The 23,043-nt window shown below is 53.6% G+C and overlaps 1 protein-coding gene across 2 annotated transcripts in view; it reads right to left on the reverse strand.

Moving 5' to 3' along the window:
- Positions 1–23,043, reverse strand: part of FTO (FTO alpha-ketoglutarate dependent dioxygenase) — a 311,141-nt gene that overhangs the window by 123,633 nt on the left and 164,465 nt on the right. For both annotated transcript variants that reach the window (XM_045819071.1, XM_045819070.1), the window contains one exon: positions 19,089–19,213. In XM_045819071.1, the coding sequence (XP_045675027.1) occupies positions 19,089–19,213 (125 nt within the window). The remainder of the gene's footprint in view (positions 1–19,088; positions 19,214–23,043) is intronic.

A 23,043-nucleotide genomic window follows, 5' to 3' on the forward strand; every position in this document is an offset into this window, starting at 1 on the left:
TAAATGCTGACCGCACTCTGGGCTGGGTTTAGGAATCCACGCTGTACTTCTCTTCGAATGCAAGCCCCACCCTGACAAGGTTGTCAGATTTCTAACACATCCCTTCAAAGATGATGATCTCTCTGCCCCACAGAGAAACCAGAGAACACTGGATTTCCCTGGGTGGCGATCGGAACGGCTCTAGCTCCTAACGCCTCGTTCTTAAGATCTGGTCAAGTAGATCCATTTTTTTCTCCCTTCCCCCCTATCTCCTTTACGTCTCAAAATGGGTAGGAGAGAAAGTGGACCTTCTTCCTATTTATCAACAGTCTATGAGGGCCTCTGGTCCTTGACAAGCATTAGGCCCAGCTCCTGGGCACTGCCCTTTGAAGCTATGGGTGAAAACAAAACAAAACAAAAAAGCAATTATTTTACAGATGTGCGCTGGAGACAGCCAGGAAAGGGTCTTTCACTGGTTCGGGGGGGGTGAACGAGAGCAGCCGGAGCTGGCACCACCGCACACTGTTCCAGAAGAAATGCACTGTGGGGAGCTGACCCTGTACCTATAATTTTAAACGATTTGCTCATTTAAACCAACCAGCAGCATTTTCTGCCACATAATGGAGAAAGTCACAGGATGCCGGGCTCCCTCCTGGCTTCTGTGGCTATAAAAGCCCCTTCGTGCTGGATTTTTTTTTATATTCGGTAAATTAATAGTTTACTGTTCCAAGATTCCTACGTGTTTATATTATTGCTTTTCTGACATAAAAGTTTGCAGTTGTTATGGAAACATATGGGAACATTTGCTGCTAAATTTTAAATGCATTTTCTACCCCTGTTACACACCTGAAACGAAGCCAAGAACTCTCTTTGCTTTACATTAGAGTGAAATTCAAACTGGCCCGGGTGACTATAAATGGTTACTGTTTGTCTTGGCTCCTACCTGTATCAGATTTAGACTGAGGAATCTTAGGGAAGAAATTACATGGGATAAAATGGATATTTCTAAATTACAAGGCCTGCAATTCCAGTGGCTCCAAATATCAGCTTTCTGTTTCGTCTCAGCCTGCCAGAAAGAGAACGGGGGGAGGGGGGAGGGGGGCTGACGATAAAAGATCGACGACATTTACTCTCCGGAGCCCAAAGCTTCTTGTTTTGATTATGCCGGAGGAGGGGGCTGCAGATCCCCGCCGACGGAGTCTTGTTAGCAAATTAAATGGTTGTAGATTAGGATGGCGTGAGACGGTGAGCTATAGCCCCTGGCTCCAACCTGGAATGACAGACGTATGAATTCTCGCGACCCATTTCGTTCTCCCATTTTCCTCTTCGGGCCCCTCCCAAGTCTCCGGTAATTGTCCGTGATGACTCCTGGCCCACGTGGAGGCTGGCTGGGAAACCTTCGGCGGATGGACGGGCTCTCCGCGTGGCCCCGTCGCCCCCTCCTCCACGCCCGAACACCTCACCCGCGTGACGACTCCCGGGGCAATGAAACCGGCCGTAAATACCGGCGTGGAAAACGGAGCTCTCCGGCTCGGGAAAGTATCAGATGAGAAAGACAGATGAGCGTGCCTGTGCGAGCGCTTTGCCGGGGCTTTAAATCAAGGCACACGGAGAGTCTCGGAAGGGCTGCTGATGGGCGTACGCAGCCCGGCTCTGGAACCCGGGCCACGGAGCCCGCGCCTGTGCCCCGGCCCCGTGCGCTGGGTTGCTGCGGCTCGTTTGTTGAGAGTTCAGATTAGGGTTTCATAGGTTAATGCTGTCTCTCCTTCCTGAAAATATAACCGGGCTATTTATTTGCTGAAGACTTTCACTTGCACTTACGGGCGAGATTAGACATGGCTTACACATATCTGAAGTGAATGAGGAAAGGAATTGTTGATGCTTTTCTGAGTACAAAACCAGGAGAAGTTGCCAAAGGACTTTTTGCCCCATAAACCCTTGTATAGAGGGTGGGGCAAAAGCAGGTTTGCAGATGTGAGTAGGGGAACCCGAGTTTATTCTCGCATTGTTATTTATTCATTATTGCATCATTTTCCACACAAACAACTGTACACCTGCTTTTGCCCCACCCTGTGGGAAGAAGTGTTACTTGCCGCCTAATGGTCCATATTTGCAGGGTCCTATAGCGCTAACTGAAAAGTGAAGTCCTCTCCACCCCTTTTCTTTTCATTGTGCAAATCAAGGACTCCGAGTGCTGAGGCACACTTGTTCTAGCGTCCGTCCGGCACGCCATGCAGGGGCACCCAGGGCGCAGGACACAGTCACAGCAGGGCCCAGCCAGCAGCAAAGGCGAAAGCCCTCACACACCCTGCGTGCGCCATCACTGCACTATTATATTCTGTATGATGGTAACGCATGTCGATGATATGTTGCCGATATCGCCTCTATTATTACATGCACTGTTGCACGTGTTCACCTTTCTCCTGCTTCAAAGAACAGACCCGGGGTCCTCCTTCTCCCGCCATCGGGGTGCAGGGAACTGCAGTGGCCGCACAGAAGGCCCCGGAAGCTCAGCGCCCGGACTCGGGTGCTGGTTTGGCGGGTTATGCCCGTGGGGCGGGGGATAGATTCCTGAGCCTCGCTGGGCCTCTGCGACCTGGACTGTGAGGCGAAGATGAAGGCAGCCCTCGGGGTTCTCAGGGAGAGTGGACAAGGAAACAGGAGGGAGACGCTTCGAACCGCGCCCGGCACAGGGTGGGGTCCTTGGGCGCTGGCTGCTATTCTTGCCCTCGGCGAGCCTCCTCCTCCTCCTCCTCCTCCTCCTCCTCCTCCTCCTCCTCCTCCTCCTCCTCCTCGTCTCCATAATCGACAGTGCACTTCAGACCGCGGTCCAGGTGCCCCACCCCTTCGGCGTTCGAGGCCTGCGCTTCCTGAACGTGGATGGCGGGGTCCGCCTTCCTGATTTTCAGAGACGAACCACCAACACTGTTATGTTTCTAGCATTTTCCTTGAAATCAACTTAAAAAAATTTTTTTAAATAATAACTTAAAGACTGACTTATATATTATTTGAGACTGACTCAAATATATTATTTGAGAACCATGGATTTAAAGGCTAATTATGCTTTTCTAGTCTAAAGCAATAAACACATACATATACACATATATACACACATAGACATGTATATGTGTATATATGTAACTTCTTTTTTCTAAAGTGATTTCTTTTTTTTAAAGATTTTATTTATTTATTTTTAGAGAGAGAAGGGAGGGAGATAGAAAGAGAGAAACATCAATGTGGGGTTGCTGGGGGTCATGGCCTGCAACCCAGGCACGTACCCTGACTGGGAATTGAACCTGCGACATTTTGGTTCGCAGCCTGAGCTCAATCCACTGAGCTACGCCAGCCAGGGATATATATAACTTCTTAAAAAATGTATTCGTGGGTGTATGACAAAACCACGCTGGGGGCCAGCAGCAGCAAGTCTGTAAGTAAGACTGCAGGAGCTGCTGAGCTTGGCCGTGGCCCATTTCAGAAGGACCTGCCCAGGCCTGGCCAGGGAGACGTTTCAGACTCGACAGAAGCCCACTGCAGCTGCCCGCGTGGACAACCCACGGCCTGGCCCAGGCCCCGGACGCGGGTGGCCGTGCTGAAGCGGACGTCACTCCCTCCGCACGTGTCCAGGTCTGAAGCCTCTCTCCGGGCTGAACAACAGACAGTAACGCCTTTCCACTGGCCTCGGTCCCTCGTGGCGGGGGCACTGTGTGGGCGGGTGGGGAGACTGCAGACGGGCGAGGCCCCTGGGAAAGGAAAAGAGGCCCCACCCCCCCAGCGCCCGGCGGTCTCACCCAATCCCCGCGGCCCCGACTCAATGAAAATCCCGACCCCCGTGCCGCCCCATTGGCACGTGGCGCGTGTGGCACGAGGAAAGATGGATGACCGTGGAAAACGGGCTCCCATCTCGGCAGCCACGGTATCCGCGCTGCGTAGGACGGGGCACACGGGCCCGCGCCTGCATCATTAGCGCGGCTGTAATGAATGAGACGCGCTCCGTGATGTACAACACGGTAAAGAAAACACAGCTGTCCGCCCCTGTCGGGAGGCGCGTGGGGGCGCCGCACCCGGGTCTGCAGGCGCCCGGTGAGCCCGTGACAGCGGCGCCGCGTCACTCGGAGCCGCGACGGCGGAACACCGCCGTCCACGGGGAATTCGCTGTGACAGGGGCACGGAGGTCCGCACGGGAGGTCCTCACAGCTCCCCGCTACAGGGAGGACGGTGAAACGTTATCATAAGACGTTACCAACATTTAATAAAAAGGGCTGTTCTGTTTGTGGGCTGGGGGTGCAAGCTGCACGTGACGGCGGCGTCTGAGCTACTACTACGCCCGCCGGGCACTCTCCCGCCGGAGGGCGCAGCGGCCCTTCGAGCCTCAGAGGCGGAGAGCGACACTTCCATCCGGGGTTAAAATTTTTAAAAACGGATTTGCGATCTGTTCTGTTGATTGTCCCTCCGAGCGCCTGCCTGAGAGTGCCTGTGGCGGACATTTATCGCCGGGAAAGCCAGCGCTAAAATGACCGCTATGAAGGCGGCTCAAAACGACACGCGTGTGAGACGCTTTGGGGGCACTCGCCGGGTCTCTGGGAACCCTCTGCTGTCGCTTCTCCGAGCACCTCGGTTCGTTTTGAGACTCTCCCCCGTTAGCACAAAGTACTTCCATTTCTCCGTAACGAGGCTTTCGGAGGCTGGAAGACAACAGCCCCTCTCCATTTATTAAGACGACTCCCCGCTGTGCGGGGCTGTTCTTTACCTCGTAATTAAAATTGCACCTGAACAGGACCATCTGTGAGCGTGGATTAAGTTATGACAAAATGGGAATATGCTTTCATATTTTTTTTTCCTGCCAAACGCCTCCAAACCCCATACATATTTTATGTGACATGCCCCCCCAGACCACGTGCTTAAATCAACTTCTAGCCCCACCCCACCCCCCAAAAAATGAAATTAGTTAGGATAAACGATTTTCTCATCGCTGAGACCTTTCAGACATCCGTAAAAATCAACAAATTAATGGACGGCTCTGCAATTTGCTCCAAGGATGAATGAACCGCCGGCCTCTTCGCTCTCTGTTTCTAGGACTCTGTCAGTTTATGGCAACCCAGAGACACGGTCTGCCACTTAATTTTCCCCTTCCTTTTTCAAACACACTCATTTTGGAAAAGACATTATTTATACAAAGGGGCTGCCAACACGTTGGGTTAGGATGGATTTGGCTATACAGACTGTTTTACAAGCTAGTCTTATTTAACGAAAATAAAGTCTCTTTGGGAGGTGTTTTGGTTTTTTTTTTTTTTTTTGCACAAACTGCAAATCCATAACTGCAGAGATTATAAACATCGATACAGGCATTTCTTCCAGAGGGTTTTCTGACCTGATGTTAACTTTGCATTAGAAATTCATGTTCCTCCAGAAACGTTGGTCGAGTTTTAGTGAAACGGCTCCTTTGGTGTGGCTGGGGCTGTGATGTCACCGTGTTCCCCACCCCCCACCCCCGCCCGTAATAACCCTCATGAAATATTTACAGGGAAATCCAGGCATGCAGGCCTCACAGCTGACTTTCGTGACAGCCAAGGTTTGGGCTTGCCTTTTTCTTTTTATTAAAGAGATCGTTTTTATATTTTCCTCTTCTCCGGAAGATCACACCCATGTGTGCAGGGCGCCGGGCCCGGCCACGCCTCCGTGCGGCCAGCAGCCCGGAGCGGTGAGACGGACAGACTGTCCTGACCGCAGGAGAGCCTTGTGCCCCGGAAGGGCAGCTGGCTTCCTCCACGGAGGGGCTGGGAGTGAGGCTCGAACTCAGGGGCGGAAGAGGAGAGATGGTGGTCACGGCCCATGCTGCCCCCGCCTTTTCTCCTCCTGAGAATCAAAACCCTTCAACGGATTCAAAACTGCCAACGTGTTTGCAGACACCCTCTTTATGGGGACAGTGGGCACCGTCTACACTTCATTCACTTTCGAAAACTCTCCTAGCCTTTCCCTATAAAAGGAAAAATGAAAGACTGGCAAGTTAAAGGCAAAACAAAGAACAAACAAACCCACACGAATGTTTACTCCAAGCACGCGGCTATCAACAGGCTGAGCAGACCAGTGTCACGAGGTCAGGAAAGGCGGGGCCCAGGCGGCAGTCTGGTCTCTTGCCCAGGCCCCTGCCTCTGTGTTTAAGAGATGGGGGTGGCGGGTGGTTGAGAAGAGCTTCCATTCTATATCGGAGTCCTATCCACACCATCCAGTCTCCAGGTGCGAGGCACTGATTAGCCTGAATAACAGGTACGCACATTGGAGTCTTTGCGAACGTGCACTTCAGAGACTTCATGCACACACACAGTAGACGCGCCGCACTGCTTTGAAACTGGAGGCCCCAGTGACACGGGTCGGCCTCCTCGGCAAGACTGGAATATGCTGCTGCCACCTCAGACAGGTGCACACGCCCCGTTCACCTCGGTGCCACCTCCCTGCCACCCCTCCTCATCTAGGGGAACTGCCAGGTCCCGCAGACATTTTGTATTTGCAGCCTTTTGTCTGAGAAAACCCACCAGAAAACCCACAAGTATCCGGGGATCACGCTGAGATCAGGGAAAGCTCAGAAGAACACGCTGTTGGGAAAGCCCAGGGCCCCTCTGGGCCAAGATCTCACCATTCTGGGGGGGCCCTGCTCGCCCCTCAGTGCCAGCCCTCCTTCCCTTCGTGATGTAGCCTGGCGTAACGGTCTTGGGGGCCCTCGGTACGAAGACTAGTGCACGTGAGAACACGTGCAGAAATTCTCCTAAACACACAGGGAGAAGTCGCCAGCTCGGGAAGCATCTCCCTGGCTTTCCCGCGCTCTCCACTTGCCTGCCGCCCAGGCCGGTGCCGCTGGAGCGCACGCCACCCACACTCGCACTGGGATGCGTGCGCGCAGGTGCACGTTCTCTCGCCCGCCCTCTCCGACTTCCCTGCCGCAGCCCCTTCCCCGTGCCCCAGAGGATGCCGGGCTGAGCACCGCTCCCAGGCCTCAGAGGCCCCCTCAACGAGTGTACAGCGAGCACGACATGCAGAATTTCAAGCGACGGACCAGCAGCAGAAAGATCATTTACAGTAACTCGACAAACAAGCTAAATGAAAGGCCTGTGTTCAGTCATTAAAAATAATAATGCGCCAGCCCCGAGGGCTGAAATGTAAAGCGTAGCCCTCGCGTGAGGAAACCGAGAAAGGAGTGTGTTTATTATCCCAATAAGATAACCTGCTAATTTATTTAGGAGGCAATTTCCGAGTCCGCTCGTTCACAGTGAAATCTCACTTTATCAGATTATACGGAAAAATAACAACCACGAGTGAAGTGCTCCTTCCAGCCGGGGCTTTTGCAAGACGGATCGGCGGGGAGGGGGCCCGGCCCGGGGCTGCGGGGAGGTGTTGTCTCCAACGGCTCCATCCCCTCTCCTCCGGTGGTCCCCCGACCCGAGCCCAGACTCAGGGACGGAGCCGTCTCCCTCGCACTGTGCCGATGATGCCTCCCATCGTGACAAGAGAGAAGAGGCAAGGTCTCTGGCCCTGCCTCCCGACAACAAGTTTCTGTAAGGTAATGAATACAGACAGCTTGGGGACCGTCCACCTGTGCGGCTGCCTCTTCCTGCCCGCGGAGTGAAGTCACCAGGGACTGGCAGAAGGTACTTGTCTGACAGGGCCAGGACAGCCTTTCTCCTCCGTGACAGCCCGGGCCAACCCTCTTAAACTTGACCCACCGTAATTCCTTCACAATGCCGCGGCACGGCAGCTGACAGGAGCAGCTGCAGCTCCTAAGCGAGATGGATGGAATTTTCATAACTAGTTCCCCAAGTTACATTTTACCTTCAAGATAATTTATGAGCTGCTCTGGAGCCTTGAAGAGACAATATGCTTGCCATAAAATTAACTGTAACAGTCTTGTAGGTTATAATTAACACTGGGAGGGTAGCACCAACTGGATGAAACACATGGCATAATTGATGGGGAAACTGGAAATGGAGCAAGCTAGCAATATCATGCGCACGCCGCCTTAGCAAAGCCGACGCTTTCCCAGGGTTCATTGCAATCGCTTTCCAGGGCCCGTCTTCTGGACGGGACGAGGCCAGAGCGGGCCGGGCAGGTGGGGGGTTGGCTGCCAAGGCCACGGGCACCTGGACGGAGACAGAGGCTGTCGACAGTCTGGAAGGAGAGCCGGGAGAGCCGGCAGCCGGGCCGAGCACCTGGCGCCCTGCTCACGCGGAGCCCTGCGTGCGCCTGCGCTGCAGATGTGACTTCATTTGCTCAGAAAAGAGCCGCTTTTTCAGTGGAGACAGAGAGGTGGATGGGAAGGAGGCCGTCAGAACTTCCAAAATGCCCTTCGGAGGCTTACGATACTTGCCTAGACTACAGTAGAATGGAAGCGTTTCAACTTCACGTGGGCACATCTTAGCAAAAATGAGGACGGTCCACTAGACCACACAGTGCCTTAAACTAAAAAGCATCCACCTGAGCGCCCCGCCCACAGGAGAGAAGGGACCAGGAAGGCTCTGTCAATCACTTCTGTCCTACAAAGGACTGCTCGACTGTCCCCCTTCGTGCACGCTCACTAGACAGCCTGATCGAGTCCCCAGAACGCTGGCCGTTCTAAACACGCTGGGACCATGCAAGGAACAGTGGGAAGGAGAATGACCTAGTTTGGTTTTTCGACGTGTTCGGTTGGTTTGTTGTCCTGGGACCCGACACGGAAGATCATTCCGATAAATGAGGCAACAGTGTCCCCTACAGGCCGGCGGAGCTGTGCCTCACCCCCTCGCCACCCCATTTACTTCCTCGATGGGAAGTCCACTTTCATCTACGGCCCAGACTATGGACTATACTGCACTGCAGAGGAAATCTGTGAAACACTGGGGTACTCTGAGACAGGGCACAGTTGCTACTCCTCATGCAACTGTTTCCTAGGTGTGAACAGACTGTACAGTGGGTAATTAACCCATTGGAGAGGATACGAATGCCCCCTGTTCTACTAAAATCAGCCATGACTCACCCAGCCCCCAGATTACCCGACTTAGAGGATTTAGCAGATTCTGGGGAGCTCCACGTTAATGTTCTCATCGGCACCCCAACCTCCCACCTTCCGAAAGATTGTAACCAAGACAAAAGAAATGGCATCGCTATAAAGTTTGCAACTTCCCTCGAAAGGACTCACGATAAGAGACATTTACAAAGCAGGAGCTGGAAAGTACTTCCTCCTCGTAGAGAGAGAGAGAGAGAGACGCCCCCACCACTACGCTGTGTGAAACACGTTTGGGGAGCAGAGGAAATGGGTATTTACAGAGGCCACCGGCGGGTCCCCACACGGGGAAAGGTCCTGGAAGGTCTGTGAGCCCTGCCTTGTGGAACCTGGTCAAGGTACTGAGTGAACACACGTGTGTGTATGAGAGCAAAGCCTCGTTACTGCTCCGGGGTGGGGTGGGGGGGCGGCCACACGGCACGGGTCTGGGCTGGGCTGTCTCGGCTTCGGTCCCATCTCCAGCACTTGTTCGCTGCGCGGCCTCTCCATGCCTCCGTTTCTCACCACGTGACGTGTCTAAACGCTGCCCGGCACTTAGTGGGTTCTCGTTAAATGTTGGCAGCTCTTGTCGCTAAAATCGGTACAAGGACAGTGGAGGGAGAAGCCGCCAGGACTGACATCTGCGCCCCCCCCCCCCCACCCCACCGGCGCTGCTCCCCGGTGTCTCACACAGGGAGCCGCGCCTCGTCAGAGCCTCGCACCCCTTCCAGGTCACCTGGACCGGGCCGCTTCTTTTCTGGCCGAAGTCGCTGAGATCCAGAGAGTCGGGGCACAGGCCCGGAGCCAACCGCCAGCTGGAGGTGGGACGCGCCCTGGAGTCCGGGGCGCCGTCTGTCCAACCCACGGGGCAGTGCTCCCTGCCCGGCTCCGGCCGGGGCTCCTCCCCCTGCCCAGTCGGCACTCTCAGACCCCGTCGTGAGGCCGGGGTCGCACACGCAGCCCTCTCTCAAAGTGGGGGGGGGGGGCAAGTCTGGGTAAGTGTGGCTGGGCTCCTTCTCGACATGTGAGCTCTGGCCTGAAGAGGATGGGTCATTTCCGCCGAATGCCTACTGTGTTATAGGAGGGACTTGCCCCGGGTGTTTGACATGCAACCCCTGGGTCGGCCCTATGAAATCGGTTCTATGTCTGTCCCCAGGCCAGTTCCCACCGAGAAAACCGCATGCAGAGGGGCCACGTGACTAGTGTGGTTACAATCTACCCTTGTAACATGCCTGAGGTTAGAGAAGTGGGTCCAAGATTCACGCCCAGGCGACCTGGTCCCACCCTCGGCAGAAAATCTGGAAGGAAAAGCCACGCTCCCACCATGGAACGCTGAGCACCAGGCCCACCGGAGAGAGCGGAGCCCCCCAGATTGCATCCTACACTAACCCATAACCACCTACGGATTTCTCCCCCCTTTCTCACTCGGCTTCAGAGAGACAAAGAGCTACCTATCCTCTGGCAGCCAGCACGTTTCACGCTGGTGTCTCACAAAGGAGACTCGCGCAGGAACATTCCAGGAGAACCTGCCTCTTTCTTTCCTGGAACAGAGTTTCCATAGAATCCTGGCTTCACCTCTTCCACGGCCTTCGTTGCATGATACGGTCCCACCCTTTCCCCCTCCCCAGGTGTTACCCACCGCTGCAACCTGGTGCAGCCTGGCACCAGGCTGGCCTCCTCAAATGCTTGCCGAATCGGTGTGTGACCGGCAGATTGCCGCCAGCAGCTGTAACCCCCGCACCCGATACCACGCGGCCGTCACAACGCCGACGAGGCAGGCAGCGCCCCCCAGCCGTCTCCCAGGAGCTGTCTGTGAACGTAGAGTCGCCTGGGCGCCAGGGTGCGGGCTGGCTACGGAGAAGGGAGAGCTATGCGCTCCCTGGGGTGGGGGCTCCCAGAATGCTGGGGTTCCGTGAACAGCGAGTGCATCCAGACGACCCACTGGGACTCGAACTGCAATGATCATTTTAGGGCGAGGATCAGAAAGGAAAACTGTATTTTTTATCTCAGCTGGATGACCGCTGTTAAAACACAGGACACACACGGCGACCACAGACGCTTTTTAGCGGAACGCTCCGAGCCCCGCCTGGGTGCCCCGCCCTGGCCTGCCGCCCGCCCGGGACGTCGGGACGTGGGCTCCGTGGAAGCAGAGTTCTCCCCGGTTTCCTTCCCTGCGGCACCTCCAGGATCTGGGGGGGCGCTCGCTCGGCAAAGAGCGGGCACTTAACGGCGTTCGTGGAATAAATACATGAAGGGAGCGGTGTTTTCTCACAGAGTCTGAGGAGCGCCGCCTGGAGGGAACAGCCAGCAGCCGGCCCCAGTCAGGAGCCCGCCGGGAGCACAGGCTTGCTGGAGCTGATGCGCCGGCGTTGGAAACACGGTGCGCGTGATTCCCTCGGCTTCTGTCCCCCATAAAACCGCTGAGATGATGACAGCAACAATGGGAGTAACGTTAACAACGCTGGACTCCTTAAGCTGCTGCGGCTCGGATAAAAGGTAACCCTATCTCTACACTCGTTTAATCCTTGTCCTGAATTTATACAATGTTTCGATTCCTACGCATTTACGAGGAGGTTTTACGGAGTCATCGGGATTTATGGAGACACGGAGGACACCCTTCTGCGAGGGGCAGCGGAAGGCAGAGACTGCGACTGTTGAAGGAGACGGAGCAGACGGGTTACAAAAGAAAGGGGCCAGCGCCCCCCCTGCTTGGCCCAGGGATGGCCTTTACCTGCTCCCCGTGCCCACCCTGACCCACCGCCGACAAAGCCAGCCAGGTGCAATGGGCAGCTCCCGAACTAGCTCCCGGCCACCTCCGCCAGGAGCAGCAGCCGCTCTCTGTAGCGTGAGTGACAGCAGCTGGCATGGTCAGATGACTCGGTCACGTGTTGTCCCAGGGGATAATTCCATCAGTCTCACTGCCCCACAGCCCACTCTCAAGGCCGGTGGGCCCCCTTTTTGTGGTGACGGCTCCCTAGCATGGGCCCAATGCCCAGTCCCCAGGGCTGGGGCACATCGCTGCACTGACGTCATTGAAGCCACGTCAGGACACATCAGCGGGTAACCAGCAAAGAGCAGCTGCCCAAAGCGGGTGAAATGTAGACTCAAAGTCACACTGAGCCTCAGTTTTGCCCCTCCTGGTTGGAAACCCTGCCTCTAGTTCAGAGGAATGGCCCGGGGGAGGCCCTTCCCCTGCCCACCCCTCACCTCTCCTTCCCCTATGCAGTTGTCTCTCACTCCCAGGAAGGGCTGGGGATCAGGAACGGCTGGCTCAGGGAGACACCATGTCAACAGCTTCCTCCTTTTCATAAGCTCCGACCAACTAAGTTCTCCTGGAGAAGGGCCCATGGCTAAGCCGTCTTTCAGTTTCCTACAGCGCCTCAGACAAAACAGAGAACAATCGGCATGCTTCCTTTGTGTTCTTATTAACCATCCCCGCCTTCCTCCACAGTAGCCCATAAATCACTTCCGAACTGAGGCTGTTTTGTGCTCATCTTGGTATTTCTCACAGCATCTAGCAGTCACTTGTACCTACTAAGTAACACATTTCTCCCAGCATCTAGCAGTCACTTGTACCTACTAAGCACTCAGAGACTAATAGTTAATTGCTAAGCTGGACTGGACCAACTTGTCCGCTTTAAGTGCACACACCCAGCCCCGCCAGGAAGCGAAAGGAGAAACCAGACATCCACGGAGAAAACCTTGGAGCCCGAGTCGATCCGCACGAGTGAGTTACGCAGACTGCTCCACCCAGATCTGACCTCTGGAGCTGATTCCCTTAGAAAAGCAACCCCTGCTCGTCACAACATCTGGTTTATGACAGCTAGATCTCGGAGCCTTAGAGAGAGATCCAAAGTGGACCCATCCCGGAGACAGGAGGCGAGGGCTGGGGTGTGGAGGACGGAGGACGGTCGGTAATCAGACGGCTGGTTTGCACCTCCAGAAAGAGGTGCTAACCCGGCAGCTCTTTGAGTCGCCGGAGCCCCGTGCGGGGAAGACACGCACACGGAGCCATCTCGGTCCAGAGAGTTACTGTCAGCCGGAAGTGAGGAGCTCTGAAAGCCTTGCTAAGACGCCGCCACACACATTTCTTCAAAGAGTTCTTAGCACCACTTTCAGGCTCCCCGGAGCCAGATGAGGTTGTCCACACAGGAGTTAGAGCGAGTCCTGTCTGAGCCTAGGAGTTGGGGGGTGAGTCGCACGCGGACAGAGCTTCCCTTTAATCGGGGCCTCATCCCTCTCGGCGTGCAGAGCTCAGAGAGGCCGTGGCAGCAGACGTGCAAGAGAGGTGGGAGCTGTAAGCACGAGGTCTCCAGAAACCAGTCAGCTGGGCCGGGTGCAAGTAAGTGGAGGGCCAGCCCTACCCATGAAAAGTGGGACGTGGGCACAGCCTCTTTCGGGTAACAGCTCCCTTTGAGACTCCATCCAGTCAACAAGCCCACTACAAGTCTGCCCAGTTTGGGAATCGAATAAAAAAACTAATGGGAAGGTGCTCAACATGATGAGTCGTCAGGGAAATGCAAATCAAAACCACACCGATATCCCTAGGGTGTCTGTAATTTAAAAAAAAAGTAACAAGTGTTGGCGAGGTTGTGGAAGAAGGGACCTTGGGGACCACTGGGAGGAATGCCCGAGGGAGTGGCAGGTGCGGACGCCAGTCCGGCGGCCCCTCGAAAGCAGGACACAGAGTGGCCCTACGACTCCATTCTTGGGGACACACACAAGGGAACCAGAGCCTGCCACTCAAAAACCTGTAGGTGCGCGTTCACGGCAGCATTATTCGCAACTGCCAACAGGTGGAACCAACCCAAAGATCCATCACCCGATCCACAAAATGTGGCACATCCCTACAAGGGAGTGTTACTTGGTAAGTCAAAAGGAACAGAGTACTGACACGCTACATCACAGATGAACTCAAAAAACAACACGCAAAATGAAAGAAGCCGGATATACAAGGCCACATGCCGTATGGCTCCTCTATAGGATGCTCATCACATAGAATGTTCAGAACAGGCAGGTCTACGGAGACAGAAAGCCGGTGGGTGAGGGGTTGCCAGGGTCCGTGGGGAGGAGGGGAATCGGGAGCGGCTGTCAGCGGGCGGAGGGCTTCGTGTCCGGGTAACGGGAACCCTCTGGGATTGGATGATGGCGATGGTTGCACCATGTCGCAAATGTCCTAAACAAATCATTTATCTGCATATTTTAAAATGATTAAGTTTATGTTATATGAAATTTTATTTTGTGAATTATATCTGTTTTTTAAAAAAGATTTTATTTATTTGGGTTTTTTTTTTTTTCAGAGAAAGGGGAAAGGAAGGAAGAAAGAGAGAAAGAGAAACATCCGTTCGTTGCCCCTCGCACACTCTCTGACTGGCGGACCTGGCCCAAAACCCAGGCATGTGCCCTGACCGGGAATCGAACTGGCAACCTTTTTGCTTTGTGGGCTGACACCCAACCGAGCCACAGTGAGCAGAGCGAATTATGTCTCAATTTTAAACAACCGCAATGGCCTGGTTTTTGTCTTATTTTTTGAATTCCTACCTTACTTAGCATAAATTTAAGGGCACTGCTTTAAAGTTAAAAAGCACAATTAGTTCTGAAAGAGTCCCTCGTCTCTCCGCATTCTCCATCGCCTAGCTTTCTGCTCATTTTAAATCCCCGTGGATACACATACAATCAAAACCAGAGGTGCATGCCAACTTGGGATAATGTTTAGGAGTTCTTTATTTCGACTTTAAATATAATTCTTGTCTGGGCAAGGCCTGTATTAGGTAGACAATGTAGTTCAAGACAAGGACTTTCAACGGGACAGCAATTCCAGTCTTTAGAGACGCCTACAGCTCCACGCTCTCCTGCGTGGGCCAGAGCCACTGGGCTCCATCGCCCTCCTTTCCGCTGCCTCCCGCGGCCTCTCTCCAGCACCCGAGTCCATCCTCGACCCTGGACACGTTCTTAAACTGACCGCTGAGCACATCCTCTCCAGCGGCATTTGGTGCCAGCTGGGCACACCAAACATACAAAAATGCTCGTTATGTAAAAGCACTATTGCTTGGGAACGGAGAGTCACGGGAGGTGCCAGCGGCCTCTGACGACGGCGGGGCTCTGGGAACTCCAGCGTCACCGGGCAGAAACCAGGACGCCGGTCACCGGAAGCTGGGAGAGAGCCTTAAACAGAGCCCTCTTTTCCACTAACGGTCGGCAAACACTGAGCTTCAGACCTGCCCACTGCTGGCACGAAGGAGCATCCCTAGGACGCCTCTTGGAAAAAGCAAGCCGGAAAGAAGCAAACAGGTCTACTCCGTCGCTGCTGGGTGCTTTGTCCTTACTCTCACAGAAAATCGGCCAAGGGGCAGAAGGAGTAGAAGAGTGTGCCGGAGTCACACGTATGTTCAGTGCCAGGAAACACAGAACCGTCCGTGGGCAGACGTTGACGGGGTCGCAAATCCCGTAAAGCCCTTTGCTCCGGCACGTGACTCGCCTACATTCTCTGAGCGGAGCGAGCGGGCCGAAAGGAAGTACTTGTCTCCCATCCGGAGACGCGCGAAGCAAAGGAAGCCCACTGCTTTCCTTAAGGGGGCCACGGATAACCGCTCCAGGGCGCGCACGCCCTCAGAATGGTCAGCCGTCGGGGAAGGACGTGGCAGGGAGGGATGTGTGTGAGAGAGAGACAAAGGCGCTGGCTTTCACCCCGTTTCGCGTAGGAGAACGGCCCGGCACGGACGCCACCACGCTATACCTCTTCTTCGGTGCACTTTTCAGATGATAATTTCTCCCACTGTCGCCGTTAAATCTTAATCCATTCCAGCTCCGCGCACGGGTCATTGAGTCTATATGTACTGCTGTTATTTTAAAACGTTTCCCCTTGGTAGGGAATGGGGGGGGGGGGTGGAGGAGAGGTGTCGAGAGCCAGATGGGCCTCTTCACAGTCCATTTATCAAACCTAATACGCCGGGCCCCACCCTCCGCTCGCTCACGACTGCGGTTAAACTTCCATATAATTTGGTAATCATTTTCATTATCAGAGAGGGACCCCAGACAGCCTTTCCGGAGACAGCCAGCGCTTCCAGCTGCTCTCCTGCAGCCTCTCCCTACGGTAGGGCCCGGGGAAGCTCCGACGTTATTAGCTGCAGGCTGACCTCTGGGCTGCGGGGGTCGAGGAGGGGTCAGAGCAGGGGGCTTGCCCCGCTCTTTAAAAGCTATCACGCGCTGTCCGTCAGGCAGAGCGGGCTGGGTAAACAAAGCCGAGTCTCCAGAAATTCTGGACCACTTCTGTTAACACTTACCCTGCGTTCACAGGGCTCCTCCCGACGCCCTTTGGAATCATCCAGCTCCGGGCAAGCGCGCCGACAGCCCTAATAAGCCTATTTGGACAGGGTTGTTTATGGGATTACCCAGCTCGGCGAGGGGAAACCCACGGCACTCGGGCGGGCCTCTGAAATCGCGGGGGGGTGACACTGTGACAAACTCGGTTACCCCGAGTCTCGCGGAATTGACACTTTCCTCCAGAAGCTAAATTACAGGGAACATGTGCTTTCAGTTTACGAGACTTCAGCGAGTCGTCCCCAAACAATGGCTTGGCTCCTGGCCTGGCAGAGACACACATTTTTTTCTATTTTTTAACATTTTTATTGACTGTACGGGGGTAACACTGGCTGAGAAAGTTATATAGGTTTTGGGTGTATGATTCTCTAACCCATCATGTATACGTTGTACTGTGTGTTTACCACCCCGAGCTGTCTCCTTCCTGCACCATCTATCACCCCCACCCTCCCTCTGCGCCCCCCCCTTTCCCACTGGCGATCACCATCAATATTTTAAAACCAAGTCACAAGCTTCGAGTCCAATTCTCCCCGATGCCGTTATCACCAATGAGCCTGCTGAAGAGGGGAGGCGGGAAGCCTCGGTCACAGCCGACTTGGACTGAAGCTCCTGCCAGCTGCAGAGTCCCGGCCGACCTACATTTCTTGAAGTCGGACTATTCATAACGCGTTCTCTAATGGGCAATACAAGGTAATTACAGTCATCTGTATTTAACTTGCAGAGGAAAAAAAAATTTCTGTTATCTAATCTAACTGATCCCCTGGTAGCTTTGATGAGAGTAAAATACTGCAGCCTGCCGCTTGGCCTTTGGCGAGCGCTAATTATTTTCTGTCAAAGCACATTTCTCCCCGTGCAGTTCCGACACGCACACAACAGGCCGAGCTCTGGAACACGGGCCGTGCGCGGGGAGCGAGGCAGTGGGTGTTTTGGGACGTGCCCCACGGGGGGGCAGGACGGCCACGAGCAGCCGTGCCCGACTCCTGGCGGCCCGACGCGGCTCTGATGAGGAGAAGAAAGCCGAGTGGGAATGGTCTGTTTACCCGGATCAGATCATATGGGTGAGCCTTTGAGCTAGGCCCCCGGGACGGGAAACACCCAGTGGGGGGCACAGGACGAGGGCGAGTTAACCCTCTGAGGACACTCTTCCTTCTGAGCGCGGCATTCCCCTTGACAGCACCCTCCTGAAATGTGCTTCCAGGGGTCAGTTTTAAGGAAGGTCTGCGGTGTGTCAGCAGCTCGGTCGGCCCCTCCTCCCCTCCTCCCCTCCCACGAAGGGCTGGAGAAGTTTTGTTTCGGATGCTAGACGCCATCGACTTCGACCCTGGCTGCAGCCCCCGACGAAACTGTTAGCAGGACGGGCCAGAGCGGCTGAGACCAGACTCCTTCCAAACGGGCCACGTCGTCTGATGATTTGGTGTATTAGGAGATTCCTGTTCCTTCTCCACGTCTGGCCTCTGAGCTGCGCCATTTTCAGAGCGTGGGGGTGGTGGGAGGAAGGGTACAGGGCAGTTTTTCTCTCTCTCTCCCCTCCCCGTGTAATAAGAATCACCAGGGGGCAAAGCTATGAAAGGTCAAGCCCAGAGAGAGGAGCCTCCTCTTCCACGTCCCCACACCGACACTGCATCATCTAATGACACCTGCATGCTTTCCTCGCTACACACCCTTACGCGGTCACACGAAGAAAATTTAAAACGTAATTATTGAAACTTAAATGGGAAATGCAATGACTGCGGTTGAAGATTGTTACTGACTCTGACCACACAACCGAAGAGCAGGGAGAGGGGAGAGCATCCCTGGGAATTTTAAAACGATTGTTTCAAGGCAAGCCTGAATTGAGAGATAATACACGTATTTGGGAGAAAAAGCTTCCCGGTACCCAATCACAAGGGACAGTCCATCCTCCTTACTGTCTCCTACCCTTGGAAAATGGTCTTCTTCAGCCTCCTTCAGACAAATCTATTTTTATGATAATGGTTACTAGTAAAGCCATCAATTATCGCAAATTCCGTTGCACGAACTCATTTGGAGAATATTACGGCTATCAATAAACACTCCTGACTCCCAAGCACACAGAATTTTTAAGCCTCAAATAAGACTCGGAGACAACATACGGCCTCATCGTCCCCATTCCTCTCCCTCCTGCTCAAAGACGCGCAATATTTCAACGATCTTCACCAACTGCAGCCCTGAAGGCTGACTCTGACCCGCGGGGGACGCCGTGCCGGCTGTCCATCCGTCACCTGTCTGCCACATCGGGGCAGGATGCCGTGGCATGCGGTGTGCAAGCACCGATGCTGTGAAAACGGGTGATTCGCACGAACTTTCCACCAGCGACAGGTCTGCAGCCACAGGGAAGTGTGCGTGCAAAGGAACCAATCAGGCAGGAGCCAAGGTAGTTCCGACTTGGTCAGCTCTGAAAAGGGGTTGACAGACAGACGACTTCCAAGCAACCCAGACACCTGCCCCCCCCAACACCCCTCAAACTGCAACGCTGGTCTTTTAGGTCGTTGATGAAAAGGGTTCTTTGGCCTCGGGTACTTATATTGAATCCAGCTCAAGGTGCTAGTGTTCACACACACATCCAGAGGACACCACGGATCATCAGAAGTCATGCGGGTCCCCTGAGCAGGAGAAGCTCACTTCGGCTGAAAACATACATAAACTGGCTCGTTTTTCAAGGCCCCTCAAGCGAGACAGAGGAGACCGGCCTCGAGGAAGGGCTGCGCCAGGCGGGCACAGCCCCCTGTTTTTCGGGGACGACGGCGCCCGCTCGGGGACTCACCTGGCGTGCCACTCCCTCCGCAGGCTCTGGCGCGTGCTGAGCGGGCCCAGGATGGCGGTCAAGGTCTCATTCCGGACTCCCGTGGGGACCCCCTCTCTTCGAACTTCACGAAGCACCGCGTTTGTCTAGAAGAAATGATCCCCCAGAAAGAGAAAGGAAGAGTGAAAAATTAATAATGCCAAAGAAGCCCATAAGCAAATAAGGACAGTAAATCAATGGCTTTTTTATTACAGTTCTCCTGCTAACAAATCAATACAGTAAATGATGGTCAGAAATGGCTGGCATATATTCTGCATTTAATCAATGTACATGGCACAAGGTAAACGCCAAAGCCCCGTTGCCTTCAGTAACACACCAGCATCCTGTGTGTTCCTGCTCTGATTTGCTCAGTGCACGGGTGATTTTTTTTCCTGGGAATCGCCTACCAAGAGCTATTATTAGAAATGATTTTCACCGGACACTTCACTGTGAGTTGTTTGCTTTGCCTTTTAAAAAACGAGCCGTTTCTGACTTTCTCTCTCTCCACATCCTGCCACTCAGCTGAGGCTCTCTGTACTGACTCTCGCATTTGCAACATCAGTTTCCCTTTCCAGCCACGCTGGCAACTTTAGTTGCTGTTGTTGTTCACTTATTTTCCCTGCTTTTTGAAAATCAAGATCTTGCAAAGAAAGAAATAAGAGCACCGTAATCAAAAAGGATTACATATAAAATGAATGCATGTATTTGAAACATGCAAACTGATGTAACCCTATAAAAACAGTTGAAAAGACAATGGAAAGTACCCTATCGCTAGTAAAAATTGGAGTGAGCACAGGCCTTTCAAGTTTTTATTGTAGAACTTTTCATCGCGCGTAACTGGAGTGGAAACCTTTAGAACTTACAGATGTTGTGTTTCATGTGAGGTTGGCATGGCTTCTTGGGAGCTGCTGTAACCCAAGCAATTGCTACAAGGACGGGAATTGTCACTTTGTCTGTTCCAGTCACTCAACGTGTTCCTTAGCTGAGGCCCATGCTTCCTCGCTGCAGTTAAAGGGCACGCTCACGATTTGGTTCTCGTGTAACTTGAAATACTGCTTCCTGGCTCCTCTCTCGCATTTTACAGGGCGCACTGAGTCTCCTCCTCCTGACCAGCCTGGGAAGAGGGGCAGGGAGCAGTTTTTCCTCGGGCTGCCTCCCACCCACAGCCGGCCCCCTTTCCTGGAACAGCACCCAGACCTCCACGTGGGGAAATCTTTCATCGTGCGTCATCTAGGAGGGGCTGCCAGCCAAAGTGTACCGCTCTCCTCATCAAGGACAGGGACCAGGCCAACATGCTTCTCCTCTCTGGGACTTCCGACACGTAAGAAGAATGACAAAGAATGGGAAAAAATCTGGAGGCATTTTATCAATTTCCTTAGTTCCTGCCGCCCATGGTCCTCCAAGTATTCCTGGTTTCCTCAACTTTCTGAGTCCAGATCATTTTCTTCTCTTTGGATACCTTGAGTTATCAAAATGTTCTCTATCATTAAAGTCCCACTTTGTTTAAATTCACCGGAATCTGGTTCTGTGGCTTACAATCAAAAGCCCTACAAAGGGACTAAGGGAGGATAGGAAGAAATGAAGACACAGAGACTCCAAGGGGAAATACCGTCTCATCGTGAGAGATCCGAGATCACCTGACCAGCAGTACCCAGGGAAAGCGCCCTGACCACTGCCTCTGGGGCCCAGAAGGACACCCACCCATGGGCAATCCATGAGCTTCCAGGGCAACCACCTTTCAGCCCTCCGGCGGGTGGGGGGGGGGGGGGGCGGGGAAGCCTAGTTTCTCCAGGCTCTTCCACCGCATGAGGCCCAGGATCCACATGGCTAAAGCAGGGGGTGCAAATTCAAGTACCCACGAGGGCCAGGAAGGCAGCCTGAGGAGTGAAGCAGGGAGGGAGCACCCGCAGAGAGTACACGCCCTGCCTGCAAGGGCGGCCACTCTCCAGCCGCCGCCGCTCTGCCGTCCACCGAAGCTCATTCCGCGGTGCGGGATTCACGAATGTTTTTTTTTTTTTTTTCCGAAACAGACACGAAGTTTGTTTGTTTGTTCAAAGTGAAAATTTCTGGGTTTTAAATGGTGGAGACTGATTTTTTGACTTGTTTTAAACATCATGTGGGCCAAACTGGAAACACCCAGTGGCTGCACAGAACTCAGGGGTGCAACGTCTGGTGTAAAAGGTGACCGGCTTCAGAGCGGTCCCGGCGCACTGCGCGGGGGCAGGTCAACAACAGTCCCGTGCTGCGTCTGTGACACCCCACGTGAGGCACTGAGGGTTGGAAGGGACCTCAGAAAGCCATGTAGTTTCTCACTGTGCCTGCAGGTACGTAGTACATGCCCCCAAATGCAAAAATGCTTCCAAGAGAAGACAAACTGCACATCTAGGTGGTTCTAAAGACGGGAGAAATACGAAACTATTCCTCAGTTTGACGGCATTAAAATAACTTCCTAGCGGATCCTAGAATCATCAGGGGGATCACACCGTGAATTATATACCATTGTCTAAGCGCTAGGCTGCACACCTGAAACTAATATAAAATCACACCAAATGTGAGCTGAAACTGAGAAATAAAAATGTCGTTCACCTCTTCTTTGCCTTTCACAACACTGAAGTCTTCCCGGAGTCTGTGTTTCCCACGAACAGCCTCGAAGAGGGGAAGGAGGCTTGAGGAGAGGAAGCTGCTTGAGGGCAGGGGACCTCGTCTGATTAGCTCACCACCGTGTCCCCACTGCTTGCCGAAGGAGCATTTGTCAGACCAGTGAATAGAGAAGGCGCTTAAGAAACAAGTATTGCGCCCTGGCTGGCGTAGCTCAGTGGATTGAGCGCGGGCTGGGAACCAAAGCGTCGCAGGTTCGATTCCCAGTCAGGGCACATGCCTGGGTTGCAGGCCACGGCCCCCAGCAACCGCACATTGATGTTTCTCTCTCTCTCTCTCTCTCTCTCTCTCTCTCTCTCTCTCTCTCACCCCCTGCCTTCCCTCCCTAAAAATAAATAAATAAAATCTTAAAAAAAAAAAAGAAACAAGTTATTGCAAAAACAAAAAGAGCAACAGGAGACTGTCCTCTTTTCAGAAATTGCTATTATATAAACATATAAACCCATAAAATATTGTAGGTAAATTAAGAGACAGTTACGTGCTTTACGGAAGATCTCTCTTCACTTCTCAAAAGGATCACACTTGGTGGTCTTTTTAAATGAGCAGATCCCCTAGAGTTCAGACTCCCCCAAACTTCAGACATGCTAGCATGTTCTCGTAATCCTTACCGTCTTTGTGTATAAGGCATATACCATTTAATAGTTTCCTTCAGATTGACCCAACTTTTAAACCATAAAAATGAATTCATTTCAGAAGAAAAACGCAAAACTAGAGGTACTTGCCATACATGAGCAGATAACCACAGAAATAATACATTAGAAACAGAGGTGGGTGTGTGTGTGTGTGTGTGTGTGTTTCATTCTAGGCAGACGTTAGTGCTTGCTGAGGGCTGGGAGACTGCAGCTGTCCCCTCCCTCCCCCGCCTCCCCGTCTGTAAAAGAGGACACGAACTCGGGATGCAGAGCCTTAGAGACACGTCAGTCCAGAGAGGGACTGAGGAGCAGCCGAGAGGGAACCGCTTTCTCACCATGTGGTGCCCACGGAGGGCACAGCGCTGGAGCGCCCCCTAGCCCCTCCCCGGGGAACACCCGCGGTCCGCACCCCAGCTCTGGATGCATGGCCCTGTTGCAGTGGTCTTCAAACTCTTCACAGATAAACCTCTTTTCTCCCCAAATGTATGCTTACACAGGACTCCACGTAAAAACCTGGAGCGGTTCTCTTTGAAGCTGGTGTGGGGCACCTGGAGGACCTCCCTGTCGAGAGGCGTCTCTTCAAAACCCCGAGGAACTGGGGCACGCCACTCGCCAGCCCCAACCCAAGAGCGTTCAAATAGCGTGCA

This window comes from Phyllostomus hastatus, unplaced genomic scaffold, assembly GCF_019186645.2.
Source record: "Phyllostomus hastatus isolate PE091 unplaced genomic scaffold, TTU_PhHast_1.1 phas_scaffold_345, whole genome shotgun sequence".
Taxonomy (NCBI): domain Eukaryota; kingdom Metazoa; phylum Chordata; class Mammalia; order Chiroptera; family Phyllostomidae; genus Phyllostomus; species Phyllostomus hastatus.